Source organism: Acanthaster planci, linkage group LG05 (genome assembly GCF_054643075.1).
Source record: "Acanthaster planci isolate LZ-2023a linkage group LG05, COTS_SCS, whole genome shotgun sequence".
NCBI classification, from domain to species: domain Eukaryota; kingdom Metazoa; phylum Echinodermata; class Asteroidea; order Valvatida; family Acanthasteridae; genus Acanthaster; species Acanthaster planci.
This window is the reverse complement of record NC_141781.1, coordinates 6,557,506-6,571,113: the sequence shown is the minus strand read 5'-3', so window position 1 is coordinate 6,571,113 and position 13,608 is coordinate 6,557,506. Positions and strand designations below refer to the sequence as shown.

Below are 13,608 nucleotides of genomic sequence, written 5' to 3'. Positions count from 1 at the left end.
CATTGCCGTCGTAAGGTGTTAATGGGGGTGTTAATGGGCGTAACCCCCCCAAAAAATAATAGAAACTTAAATAAAAAGCAAGGGTAAAAGGAGATAAAGGGGAGGAAATTCACTGTTTGCTGGAAAAAGGTTGACACCCCCTCCACTTTATAAGGTTGTTGTTGATGATTGCTTCCCCAAGCAATTTTCCCCCAAGGAAAAAAGTGATTTGACGCCCCCTATGAAGTCCTGGTGACACCCATAATACCAGCACATACGAAGTGAATGCACATTACATTATGGTTTTCATGTGATTTGAAGGGTTTGGCCTGTACTATCCTTCGAGTTGATTAATGTGATTGGTCCGTCTTTATTTCTTTTTGCGTTCAAGGTTTTTTCTCAAACGTTGCTATCTTTCTCGATCTATACGAGAATACATGTATTATGTTAGCAAGCAAATACCAATTTTTTTTCTTCTCAAAAATAGAGGTTTTGCTTAAAAAGGAGCATTCACTCAAATATTTTTCGGCCTTTTTTACGGGTGCCAACCTCGACTCTTTGTTGAAGACGAGGTGTCAGGTTTAACATAACCCGATCAGTCTGGTTTCCGTACCCCGATCGCGGCTCCGTCTCCAAGCCGATTCGGCAGGGCATGCATGGTGCATGGGAGAGGCGCTCCAGAGACTACACACACAAGTTCTCAAGCAAAGATTCCCCAGCTTTGCCTATGGCATTCCACCCGCCATGTTGGGTGTGAGGCCGTCCATTACTGTCTGTAAGTCTCTGTCATCATTGTCTCTGTCGAATGGGGAATACTTTCCTCTAACGAGACGATCAATCCTCTCTGCCGTGTCTCGACCCGCTGAGTGTATACCTCTCCGGTGACATTTAGCATTTCACATCATCATACCCATGTTAGAGTGCTCGTCCGTCTTCAAGTACCATAGGCATACGCCAGAGTTGAGAAGATCTTTTCAAACGGATTCAAGTGCAAATAATGTAACAACGCAGCGTGGGGCAGCTCTGTCGAAGAAAAAGTACAAATCTAAAGAATGTTGAGAGCGAATATCGAGTACAATGACCTTATGGGGGATTAAAAAAAGGGACCGATTCTAACAGGATGCATAGACAGCTGTGTGGCACCAAGTACTTCGAGATGTCTTCAGCTGGTGCAGCAGATGTCAATCTTTCAGCACAGCGCTGGGACTGTGGTGTACAGTTCTGTTAAGTTTCAATTCATATAGGTTTAATCAACTTCAAATGTCATTGACATGTTCGCGCAAAAGTTCACCCCCCAGAGGTTTAGACAAATACCAGTTGAACTGTAAGAGCGGCGTAATAAAATAGACGCATCCCTCCCAGTCTGTGATCTATTACCAAGAATGCCAGTGTTGGCAACTACACGAATTATACTGTTACCAAAAGTCGCCGCGTTCCCCTTTGAAATTTACTCGGGCCGAGCCACCAGCATCAACAGGGCAGAAATTTGCTGCATAGATTTCTGAGTGCGAATCATTGTGTTATCCCGCACTCTCTCTGCCTCTGTGAACCCCTCGGCGGGGTTTCCTCACTTGATGACGTCATACCGACCATACCACATTCTATTATTAGTCCGGCTGTTGCCAGTGACCGAGGGCGAGGAATTTGCAAGCAGGAGACGATGTATGTTATTTTAGGACTTGGGCGGGAATGTGCTTTTTCAAAATACGTGGTTATGATTTACCGCCGATGAACAACTTCATTGTTGTGGGCGTTGGATGGTTATAGTTCCTGGTAACTAAATCATTTTAAATTGTCAATAAAATTGTCATCCATTGGGTGTCATCCATTGGTAATTAGGTGTGATGAAATAATAGTTCCCGAAGTGTCTCGAGTTCAGCATGTGCAGTGGCTCAAAACTTTCTGTTACGGCGGTAAATTTGTGTCAGGGTATAGCGCTTCCGAAAAGGACTCCTTTCACCTTGATAATACGATACCACTACTGCACGGAAGAGAACAGGGTTCATCTTCCTGGTTCGATGGGAAATCGGTTCTTCACGTAGAAATTTGAATCATTTTGCAGGAAACAACGTCAAACCTGCAGCAAGGATATGGCGAGTCGAAGGGAGACGTTGTGCATGTGTGAAATGTGCTCAACTCGCGCGTCGGTTCTCCCTTCCCGCCAAATCGCTGTTTTTACTCGTCTATGGTAGACATGGGGGCTTGCGCAATATGTTGCGGTCAAAGGCAGCCGTTTCTTTTCGCTTCCAGCTAATCATCTGGATTTGATCAAAGCACAGTATGGTCCCGTAGTGCACGCCCTGACGTCCGATGGCAGGAAGGCACAACGGAGCGGCGGGAACTAGACGCCGATATCATGAAATCCTGCCCATGGGTGGTTTGGGTATATTTGGAAGCTGGTATTTATTTGATTTAGCGGGAAATAATTCGTGAATGGTTTGACCTGAGTAGTGCACTTTAACCTATGAAAAGCTCGTGTAAGTCACCGACTTTAATCATGCTTCAGTTCAAATGTGGGAAGTTTCAGTTTTACTATCCGTTACTAATGGGCGGCAATAGACATGTATTTCTTGCGCAGTACTGAGCATGCTCGCTGACTTGGCCGTGCCTGGACATGTATGTAGGGAGACAACATACCAGCTAACACCTATAGTATCGACGTGCAGGTTCTACAAAGTGGGGGCACTTTTGTATACGTAGTAACAGCCAGAGAAATTATTGTGGGCTCGATAATTACTTCTTCCATAATCTGTGTATAAAGGGAAGACTTTATATAAGCCCACAGAGAAGTGAATAGATTTGCAACTTCCATGTGGAAAGTGAAGGGTAACAGTGAATGTGGAGGAGTTGGTTTAGAAATGACTGTAGATTTATCTAAGAACAGGATTATTGAACGCTCATATAGGGACTCGTAACCCGTAATGGCCGTAAATTTGTTGAGTTTAGCCTTTGAGGGGACATTAATTTTAGTTTGGGTACAGCAGACGGCTTATTGCTTCAGCCATTCCTGGGGACCTTCTCAAGTATCCAGTTATCTCATGATCGGCGTAAATAATACAATGGTAACACTTTTCAAAAGGACCACAGAAATTACATCCGTAACCCAGGATGGGTCCAGGACGCACTTTGTGGCATTACGGCAGTGACGTCGTGTCGGCGATGACGTCACGGTCTGCGGCCAGCGGTATGCACCCATCAGCATGCTACACAGCAGGCGAACCTGGAACTCGGGTCGAGTTGACGGCTGACTAGCGCTGCTTGGTAAGCTGAGAGTCGCCGGTTGAAGTCTGAGACCGCTCGGAACTCATCGGTGCTTGGGTAATTGCGCGATTTGCTGATTCGTATTGGGTCTTCGAGTTGCGTTCTTTCCCACAGAGGGGAGAGTGCAATAGCTTCTTGTCTCGGCTCCAAGTTCAGTCGGAAAGCAATTTACATCTTATATTACAACAGTAACCTCCTATTTTGGGGAATAAAAACAATGAAGAACAAAAGATTGAGACCCCAAATTTTCCTAGTTTTAGGCAGAATGTTGCCTTATCAGTGCTCAATGAAGTGTATCTTGTCATTCAAAACTCTACAAACCAACAAACATTCCAAGAGCACGTGTTCCAGGTCGTATGTGTCGTTGCTGATATACGGAGGTGGATTCTCGGTAATAAATTACAACCCCAATATAAGCATGCTGTGTGTCAATTATTGAAAATGTAGAGATCATTCCTGTACCAATGTTTGAAACTTAACATCACAACCCTAGAGGTTATGTTACATCCAGGCAGGCTACCGTTAACTGGTCATGTGCTCGTAGGTTTTCGTTGGAAGGTCAAATGGACTTGCCATCAGTACCAACATTTGCCGATTATCAGAATGTTTTCAATCAGCAGTTCCATTTACCGTGGTCCCAGTTGTTTGTGGAAAGCTGGCAGAGTCCTTTGCAGTTTATGACGTTTAAACTTTCAATTAAAAACTGCGGGAGGATAATCAACTTTGTCCCTTTTTTTAATTTCCACGATTTGTTTGTCTCGTGTGTTTTTCATGATCGTCAGTGACATGATGGACAATGAGAGTTCGTCCGCAGTGAAGCAATGGGAAAAGACGCAAGCGGTTTGAGTTGTAATTGATTTTTTTTAATAGGACCATTCTAAAAATCCCTTCTAAAAATAGACATTTTTGCCGAAAGGGCATTAAAGATAGTGAGGCATCGCACCGAGTCGGAGATATATGAAATTATGGAATCCATAAATGCAGGTTGAAGTATCTGGAGAGAGGAAGACTGTAAAGACAAGAGGAGAGGGGACAAAGGATTTGTCTTTAAATTAGAGAGTTGAAATTGCCATAAATCAAAGCAATCAGCGGACTTTGACTGCAGAAGCCCTTAGTCTTCAAGTGAAAAAATATGAGATACCGTTATCTGGAGAAACGACCATTTTCTGAATTGAAATTTTCCCTTCAGTATTAATCGGATACATGTACAGCCTGGTAGATAGATGTGTTATGGAGCCCGTCCCTTTTGGTGGATGTTTTTTACGACCAATCTCATTATAGTGTGTCACAGTTAACTTCCAATCGGCCTCATGGATGGCATGGTTCATGTTACGTAGCTGTTCGGGTGTGCCTTTTTTTAGATCATGACCAATGGCTCTATTTCGCTCTACCACTTTGGCTCTGGAGTGTACGTGCTGTTGGCCACTCTTGGGGGAACTTCAATACAAAATATATAGGTGTGTACACGCCGTCTGGGGCGGTATTAGTCATTTGTATCAGGTCCTTGGCCAGGGGCTATACTCAGCGTCAGAGAGAGGCATGTCCAACATTATTGCGTGACTGTCATGGTAATGATGGCATTGTGTGGGCAGGTTGGTGCTCTAGCTATGTTGAAGACATGTGGATGAGAAAAAAATCTTTAAGTATAAGGTACCCAGCTGCATGGCGTGGCTAGTTGTAAGGGGAAATTTTAGTACATTAAACCAAGTCGTCTTTTCTTTTTTTTTTAATTTAAGTGAGCAATCTAATTTTGCTCGGTAAATAATTTAGTTGCGTACTGGATTCGTGAGAAGCGAGAAACGTGTGGCAGCGGAAAATCACCCAAATTTAATTGAGTATCCACGAGTGCGAGAACGCACTCCAGTCAGCAGCAATGTTTCATGTGTCATTTTTTTAACGCATCAACGAAATTTCTTAACGAACTTGCTTCATTCACGTGGTAAGAATAATTTGTTCGCCCAAAGCAAATCCGTGTAGTCCTTGGTATTAGCATTACCAAGAACTCATTTCGCCGTTATATGAAAGTAAAGATAACAAGCAATTATTCCTAATGGGCAGATTATGGGTATCAAAGTATTTCTAAGTATAGACTGTATTATTTTAGGTTTGACCTTCCCGCTTGCGACATCACTTTATTCCAAGGGAAATCAAACACGTGGCCCCTTCCCGACAGACGGTATGCCGAATATGCATCCCGGGCGCGCGCGCCGCGCGGAGTAGCGATCGTTTCAGTCCTGGGTGCTTTTGTCTTAGCCAGTATGACGAGGAATTCGAAGGGAAATCTTCCGGCCGCCAGGATGTTTGCACAACCATACTGAAATCTCGCGTCTAGTCAAGGCGGTGCCCAGCTGAATTATTAAGACGTTTGTTCACCGCTACCGTTGGCTGCCACATTGATCCGCGACCAATTATTAACACCACATTACTTTCGCATCACAACTTCTTTCACTCACTTCATCATGAGGTCGCAAGCCCGTAAATAAGCTGCCATAGATAACTGTGATAAATACTTTCATTTCAAAAAATAAAATCGGGAAAAATACCCAGCATCTCCTCGGGTGTTCAAGACACACATGAAACTAAAGCTCAAGTAGCCGTCTTTTAATTTTCTTTTCAATTTTTAGCGGCTCAACCTATGACATTTGAAGATATTTCTTTCCCGTGGTTTAAACAGTCATGATGTTCACCGCCACTTTGCCTACCCTCCATTGAAAAATAGAGTGATTTGGAGGGTTGTGTTTTGACCAATATTAAAAACAAAGAAACAAAAACCACAAGCAGGCAGTCCTGCTGGTAGCTTACATCGTTCGTTTTTACAAACCATCCAGTCCAAGTACCACAAAATGCTCTGATGGCAGAGAATTTCACGGCATGCAAATTGTGAAGTCCGCGCAGGTAATTTGGGGCCTATACTTGCCTGCAACCATAATTTCTTATCCAGCCACCCTAACACTTTTTTAAGAAATGCAATTCTTGGCCACCATGTTCATTTGTAAAAAGAAAAGCGTGCTGCAACAATCTTTTGCCCGATAAAACCGCTAATTGTTTTTTTACAAACTCCGACAATCACATTTTCCTTCCAGTTTGAACTCCTATAGCTGCAGTGGCTCGCCAGCCGAAGTAACTTTTTTTGTCTTATTTGCTTTCGTAGCTCTTCTTGGTCGACAACTGTGCGGACGAATGGCGGATTGCGATGACGTGGTCCCGAATCTCTCTCATCACCTGCGAACTCTTCGTGTGTGTCATCCACCCGGTGCCGGGCAGATACTTTTTCGAATGGGTGGCCGAGTTTGCCTACACCCACGAGCCTCGGACGGCGATAGCCGACGTGGACATCCTCCTCTCTATCCCCATGTTCCTCCGGCTCTACCTGATTTGCCGGGTCATGCTGTTGCACAGCAAACTCTTCACGGACGCCTCCTCCCGGAGCATAGGCGCCCTGAATCGGATCAACTTCAACACACGATTTGTGTTGAAAACTCTAATGACAATATTTCCGGGAACAGTGCTCTTGGTCTTCACTGTCACGTTATGGATTATAGCGAGTTGGATTCTTCACGTGTGCGAAAGGTAGGCCCGTGATATCCGCGCCTGAATCTTGTGGCTTGGGCTGACGTCCAGGTCTCCAGAAGCAAATACGTCCTATGCAGCATACTGACAGAAGACGTACCCATTGCTTTGGAAGCCCGTTTCGGACGCGACATTATTTTGACTGGCATCTGCGCTAGCTCGCTTTGGTTTAAAAATGGATTTATTTTATAGCCCCCCCTCAAGCGGCAGTCGCTGTGTTAACATAATGTATGTATAAGAAACTTCCATTATACTTTCTCCCGACTTTCCAACGGGAAAACTGCCCTAAAGTGTCAAATCTACGACTGACGTAGATTTGCATCCCTGCATGTGGTTTCCAAATGGAAGGATGCAAACAATTCAAGGCCTTATCGCTTTCAGCTTTTAGTTATCCGAAGGAAGTGCTCTTTTCAGAGTGGATTTTGCTCGACAGAATGACCGAAATCTTGCAGATCTGAAACAGATTTCGGAACACATATTTTGCCTTCAAAGATTTGAAGACAGACGGGAACGAGGTTTCCACGAGCGCCCTCTGGAGACTCGCTCCCCGTATTAAGTCTCACGGCCACGTTACCCTACTTCCATACAGCGCTGTAGAAAATGGCCCTTCAATTAGACTGTGAATCCTTTGGCGCAGGAAATATTTTTTCGATAGATTGGATCCTTACAGATGCGCAGCAATGGGAAGTCCTCCGGGAAAGAAAATAATGTGTCGCTGGTGTTGTCTTACCCGTCTCGCAGCCTGGCATGATCACGCCATTACCGATCAGGTCTGCTTGCACAGAAACTATCTGGAGAGAAAAAAGAGGGCAGGGTCCTTAAAAATGCATGAGGCCAAATACGCCACGCGGCCCAGAACCCCTGGGAAATGGCACAGGCTATTATCCATGGCGTTCCCATCCAACCCCTGCGGCTGTTTCAACATGACACCACCATTAATATTGAACGTGTCCTGGTGTCACCCAAAGAATGTGACGTCAACGCTATGAGCTCTTGATGTAAGCCGACCAAATTATGCATGTAGGTCCTGCTTAGAAATTGCAGTTGGTTGTTGCTTATATGCATGAGATATGAAACGACTATCCTCAAGATCTGTAGATCTTAACCATTGAAATCATGCATAATGCTTATTGGGTTCAGAGTGGTTATGGGTTATTGTCAGGTGGAAAAAGTTACGTCACTTTGAATATCTAACGCTTAGTGGATCTTTGGTAATGTGTAATCCATGTCACATCCCACGTTTACGATTATGACCAATGGAAAACTGTGGAGGGGTGTGTAACCTATACAAATAACCACCATCATTTGATTATTGCACCGCCCAAGAAAATACTCACAGGATATTTCAGTTTGTCAAAGGAATTCTTTATGCCTTATTATGCATGCATAAGAGATTGGCAAATCCGAATAAGACATAACATGTGCATTACCTTATATAGAAATTTATGCTTTTGGCATAATAGGAAGACACGTAGGAATTCACGTTACAGCGCCGTACAATGTCATCTGTTTGAGTTAGATTAACTTGTTCATAATCGCATGACGTACTTTGGAATAGTTCAGAAACTGTAAATTTACACATGTATGACGTTGAGGTGGCCTGCCACCCTCAAAATCTTATCGTTGAATGAAAGCCAAATAATGTGTACGCGAGGGCCGGATTCTGCTTGACTTCGTTTCGATTGAAGTCGATCATTCCCTCACACGGAATACACCTACGCAGTCCGCAGCGTGTCTGGAGGTGAAGTCTGGTGACTCCCTGACCCAATGAAAACGTTGAGATGGATTGTCTCTGGAGCAGTTTGGCTGCAGTTGCGAACTTGTCTGGTTTAATTCACTTTACCTAGATACATACATTGGGCGATTGCGGACGCTCGCCTGAGCAATGTGTGTGTCATCTCTGCACGGAGTGTCCGGGTTCTCCTCTCCAAAGGCGCTGGCGTTTCGCTCCGTCCGTAATGCATAACCACCTACAGCATTCAGCATTTTCTGGCTTTCGTCGATTGCATGTATCAGCACGCTAATTGAGTATTCCAGTTTCCCGCGCGCTCCATTCCGAGCCATGACTTGAAAAGAGCGCAGGAATTCTGTCCTCAATTTTGTTTATTGCGAATTGGAATTGGTTCTCCCCTACACACCCCCCCCCGCGCGTGCATCATTGTCAGTGGCGGCTTTCTCTACCCTTTCCACCCCTTGGGAAATTCAGCACCAATTATTGACCACTAGACCAGCAAGACCATTTAAATATTAAATGTCAGATCCAGAATGGTACAGAGGATGGGGATATAATGTAAGCGGAAAAACACCGGGAAGTGGAGTTTCGCAGCTGGCAATTCTTAGGCCAACACTGGGACTGACCTTGCGTCTTGAAATTAATCTGGTTTTGAAATTGCTTTTACATGAAATTGATTCTGCATAAGGCCTCGTGCCGGGATTCTTGAAAGGAGCAAAATTAAATTATGTAGTGTCCCTACACCTCGAATCCAGACGTAGACGGTGAGTCCACCTTTGCCAGATTGAGATAAAATGTGTTCCAGGGGTAAACTTTTAAAAATGTTAACAAAAATATCAGGGGAGACAGCTGAGATCATTATCTGAATTCTCTGTTGGCTAACGTGGTGACATTGAAAATTTCTTTCTCGTTGGAAATTCACAGTCCAAAGCTTAACACGTTGCTGCGTTATTTGTTCCCTTAAATCTGGTGTTTTGTATGTTATTCCAAATGTACATGTAAGCGTGAGTGTAAACTAAGAGTGAGACAGATTCTCCCCCGAAGACGACTGGTGTGTAATACTGCGTGAATGAAACGTCGGGTTGAACCTACACAGAAGCTGAAGCCCACTGAAGTTCACCGAGAGTTTTCCTTATTGAATTCAGGAAAGCTTTATCCCAAGAAGAGCCCAAAGTTGCCATTATCGTATGTATGTATCATGAACTGTTCTCCTGACCCTTACCTGGTGAAAAGAGATGAATGCAGCGTCTTTGCAGCTTTGTAAGCGTACCCGCTCACAGACTGCGCTGGCGCTATATGCGATATTGCCATGGGCTTCCAGCTTGCATTGTGTAACCTTAAACTCTCTCGTGTGGCTGGATGGCGAAGGACACTCGAAAACGTCAAGACGGCCCCGTCCGATTTTTGTCGCCGTATGAATAGAAAAGTGTATTAGCATGACGAACGTGTAGAACGATGAGCCGAATTCACTGAGGAGACCAGAGACAGAACTGCCCTCCTTAAAAACAAGATGCCCCTGTTTGATCGAATTTCGTGTCCAAACACACTGTATAATGGATGGCTTCTTGTGGCCATATGAATTCAAATTCTTGTCTTATTATTTCAACAAGTAACCTGAGTCCAATCTCGGATTTCTTATTCATCTGCCCGCCATTTTCCCCTATCCCGTGTGAGCGCATTTCACTATTTGCCTTTTTTTCCTGTATGAAAACGGTAAGGCGAATGAGGCGTAATGCTATTACATTTCGCCAATCAAACGAAATTGTATCAACTAGTAGGATTACCACGTCCACGATTTGACCGGGGAAACTGTCCTGGGAACCAGGGCAGGGATGGCGCGATCGTAATCAGGTTAAGTCGTAATGTAACTCATCACCGGCACGGCAATCACGGGAAAGCCACCCTCTTTGGCTTGTCGGCACACCCGAGACTGTCCGCTCGGACGGGTCAGCTTCGCCTTATTGGACGATATTGGAAGTTGGGTTACCGTGCCGGTGTCGCTAAATCGAAATGATTACGTTCACTGAACGCCTTCACTGCTCATCTGTGAATTTGCGCGGTACTTAACGTAGAAGCGGCCAGCATTTTGGGAACGGTGTTACTTGCAGAGAGTTGATACGCAGACGGTTTTGTGTGAACAAGTAAAAGCATGCACCGAAAAACGGGAAATTTCCATCATCACAACAAAAATGACGATCAAACCCTCTGTCAAATTTGATCAAAATTTGTAATCATAGGTAATCAACATACCTGTTCCAGTTGGGCGCCATGACGTTGGAGAGCGATGACTTATGAATTGAGGTTGAGATGGATTCTCTTCCTCATTTGTGTAGGGCGAGTCAACACCAGGTAACCACTTGGTATTGTACTTCTATCTTTTTTTGGTTTGATGTTTTGGGAAACTCTAAGGCTTATTATATTGGCACCACCTCTAAGACTTCATCTGTCATTACACGACAGGGAGGGCCCGCAAATACGGTTACCGTGGTCATGAAATGTTAACACAAATGATGGGAAAACTTTTATAAGCATTTCATTTCAATTTGGTCATATTTAGTTGCTTCAGCGCTAGAGCCATTTTATTAAATCTCAGCGATTTGTTGGATTGCATGGGATAATGTCGCGTGGGGTTTAGCTGATGTTCCCATGGTAATGTATTAATTTAATCTAAATAACACATTGAACTACTCGGGGCGGAGGGGATCGAATCACCTGTTTTTGTAGTGCAAGTGGCAATGGTCCACACAACAGTTTAATTCGATCCTACAAGTGGTAGACGTAGTAAAAACAGTATACTTTGTTCTCTGTCCTTTCAAATGCGCGTTCTTTTCCTTGCGTCTTTCAGCAAGTGGGAAAGAAGTGACGAAGTTTTGGTCTGGTGAGGGAAAGAGATCCAGTGCCAACACTTGCTTCCACATTGGTAAATTCTGCATAATCTCGCAGTTTCTGCGAATACCTAGATGATCAGTAAGCGATCACCTGTGCTGTGCAAGCAGTTTCTCGTGTCTGGCCAATACTATAATGTTTCAACCAGATCGATGCAGGAATCCCAGCTTTTGACGAGGGAACGTCTCGTTTACTCTGCCCCCAGGGTGTCTGTTCTTAACAGCGATCGACATTGTACTGGTTGGCGGTTCGTTTAGCACAAACCTGCACTCAGTAGATCTAAATGTCATTATCCCAACGTTAAGTACAAGAACACAGGATCTACTTGAAGTGGCACGACACGCAGATGCCCACAATGTGTCAGATTTTATCGACAGTTTTTTTTTAAAGTTACGCTGTGTAAATCACGAGCGGGGAAGTTCCATCAACTCTATGCATAATTAACTGCAAAACAAATATTTGTTACCAAGGATTCGGTAATTGTGGCATTGTGTTCGATTCTTTCAGCATCGCCATCTGTTCGACTACTGCAGTGCTTTTTGGTTGCACTGAAGAAGTTATTTCAATCGCCACTTCATCGAATGGAGTGGCAATAATTTTAAACTTTTTAGCAACTTTACCGTTACTTGGCAAAGCACGTTAAGCCAAATAATATATTAAAAATGCTTATTTTTTCTGACTAAGTTAACATGTTTAATGGACATTGCCAAACATGAAGTTCAAACAATGAATTTTTTGTTCCTTTTTTGTGATTTTTAATGTGCCCCGTTTTTTTCATTCCTGATATACGATCAGTGTCCTTCTCTTACTTATAAATGTTATAATCAGACCATCCGAAATTGATGTATCGGATCAATTTTGATTGTTTGACAGGCACTTAATAGTTTGAGGTACCAAGAAAATTGTAATCGCTGTAGTACCCTTCAAGTCTGAGGGGTGAAGTTCTAGCCTGTAAACATGTATTTTATTTTTTATCTTCTCAAGAACATACTACAACGATCGAAACATCGACGCGTGTCTAATTTCGGATGAATAACACGGCCTCGCAGAACTTGAGCTGTGCGCACGGACATGTAAAGAAACAGTAACTTAGATTACACTCTGGTTAGTTTCTCCCCTGGGGTGGAGGTGGCAGCGCGCGCGACCACAGTTGTGTTGTTGGGGAAGCTCGAAACTAGATCTTGGCACAAAGTGCCGTGAAATTACTTTTAAAAAAGTGGAGCCGGCATGCTGTACAAGGTGTATCGACTGCGTGATCAAACCAGGGGACACTGCGCCATTGCGGCTGGCGTTTTGTGATGCAGTCTGGCCCGAGTCCCCATGCGCCCAGATGCGGAGTGTGAATGGCTTCAGCGCTTCTCCATTTTCAGTTCAGTCCCGAATCGCCTTTCCTCTGTTTCGATGTGTCGTACAGTAGACATCACATCAACAGCGCCGCCAGGCCACAGAAGCGGCAACACTGGGATAGCAGAGGGTTCAAAAATAAACTGCGAAAGGGTGTTCCGTTATTCTCACTAAGCAGAGAGCGACTGATGTACACACCAGTATTTTTCATATTAGGCATCGAAGACTAGAGTCGTTTCCTTTTTTAGCAGTCTCAAAGAAGTAAAAGAACTTTAGGCCTCTGTAACGACAGAGCTTAACACTGACAGAGTTTCCTAACGGGCAGAGTTAGAATAAACCTTAGTTTCTTTAGCTACGTCACTAGTGGATATAAACCTTCTTGTCTTATTCCAGCGAAATTTGGTTCCCGTGCCTAGAGGTGTCAAGAAAGTGTCTTTTACATACCTTCTTGGAAAAATTCAGAACGGATTTTTCTAGTGAAAAGCATTACGTAAAACATGCTTTAGGATATTATGTAATATAATCTGGGTTTTGCAATCCCTTTTTTTTTCCTTTGGCGAATTCTCTAATGTCAGCACTGTTAAAGTCTCATTAACACCCCTTGGGCCGGCCCCAGAGAATCGATGTTTATTAACCGTCCGTCACTAATTTACTTTTCTTAACTCTCCTTTTCCAATTAATTGATCACAGCTCCGCCACTTAGCAGCATCGATGCATGAATGCAAACACTGGTCGTGACAAATGTAAGGAAGTCGATTTAGGTTGATTGTGTATATTGGCGCTGCTTTGTGATAATGCATAAAGCAATGTACGAGGGACATAAACAAATAGAAACA

The 13,608-nt window shown here is 43.8% G+C and overlaps 1 protein-coding gene across 5 annotated transcripts in view; it reads left to right on the top strand.

The window, feature by feature from the left end:
• The window catches only part of LOC110987762 (uncharacterized), a 115,990-nt gene that overhangs the window by 65,149 nt on the left and 37,233 nt on the right, over positions 1-13,608 (top strand). For all 5 annotated transcript variants that reach the window (XM_022250816.2, XM_022250850.2, XM_087136469.1 and 2 more), the window contains one exon: positions 6,392-6,810. In XM_022250816.2, the coding sequence (XP_022106508.1) occupies positions 6,392-6,810 (419 nt within the window). The remainder of the gene's footprint in view (positions 1-6,391; positions 6,811-13,608) is intronic.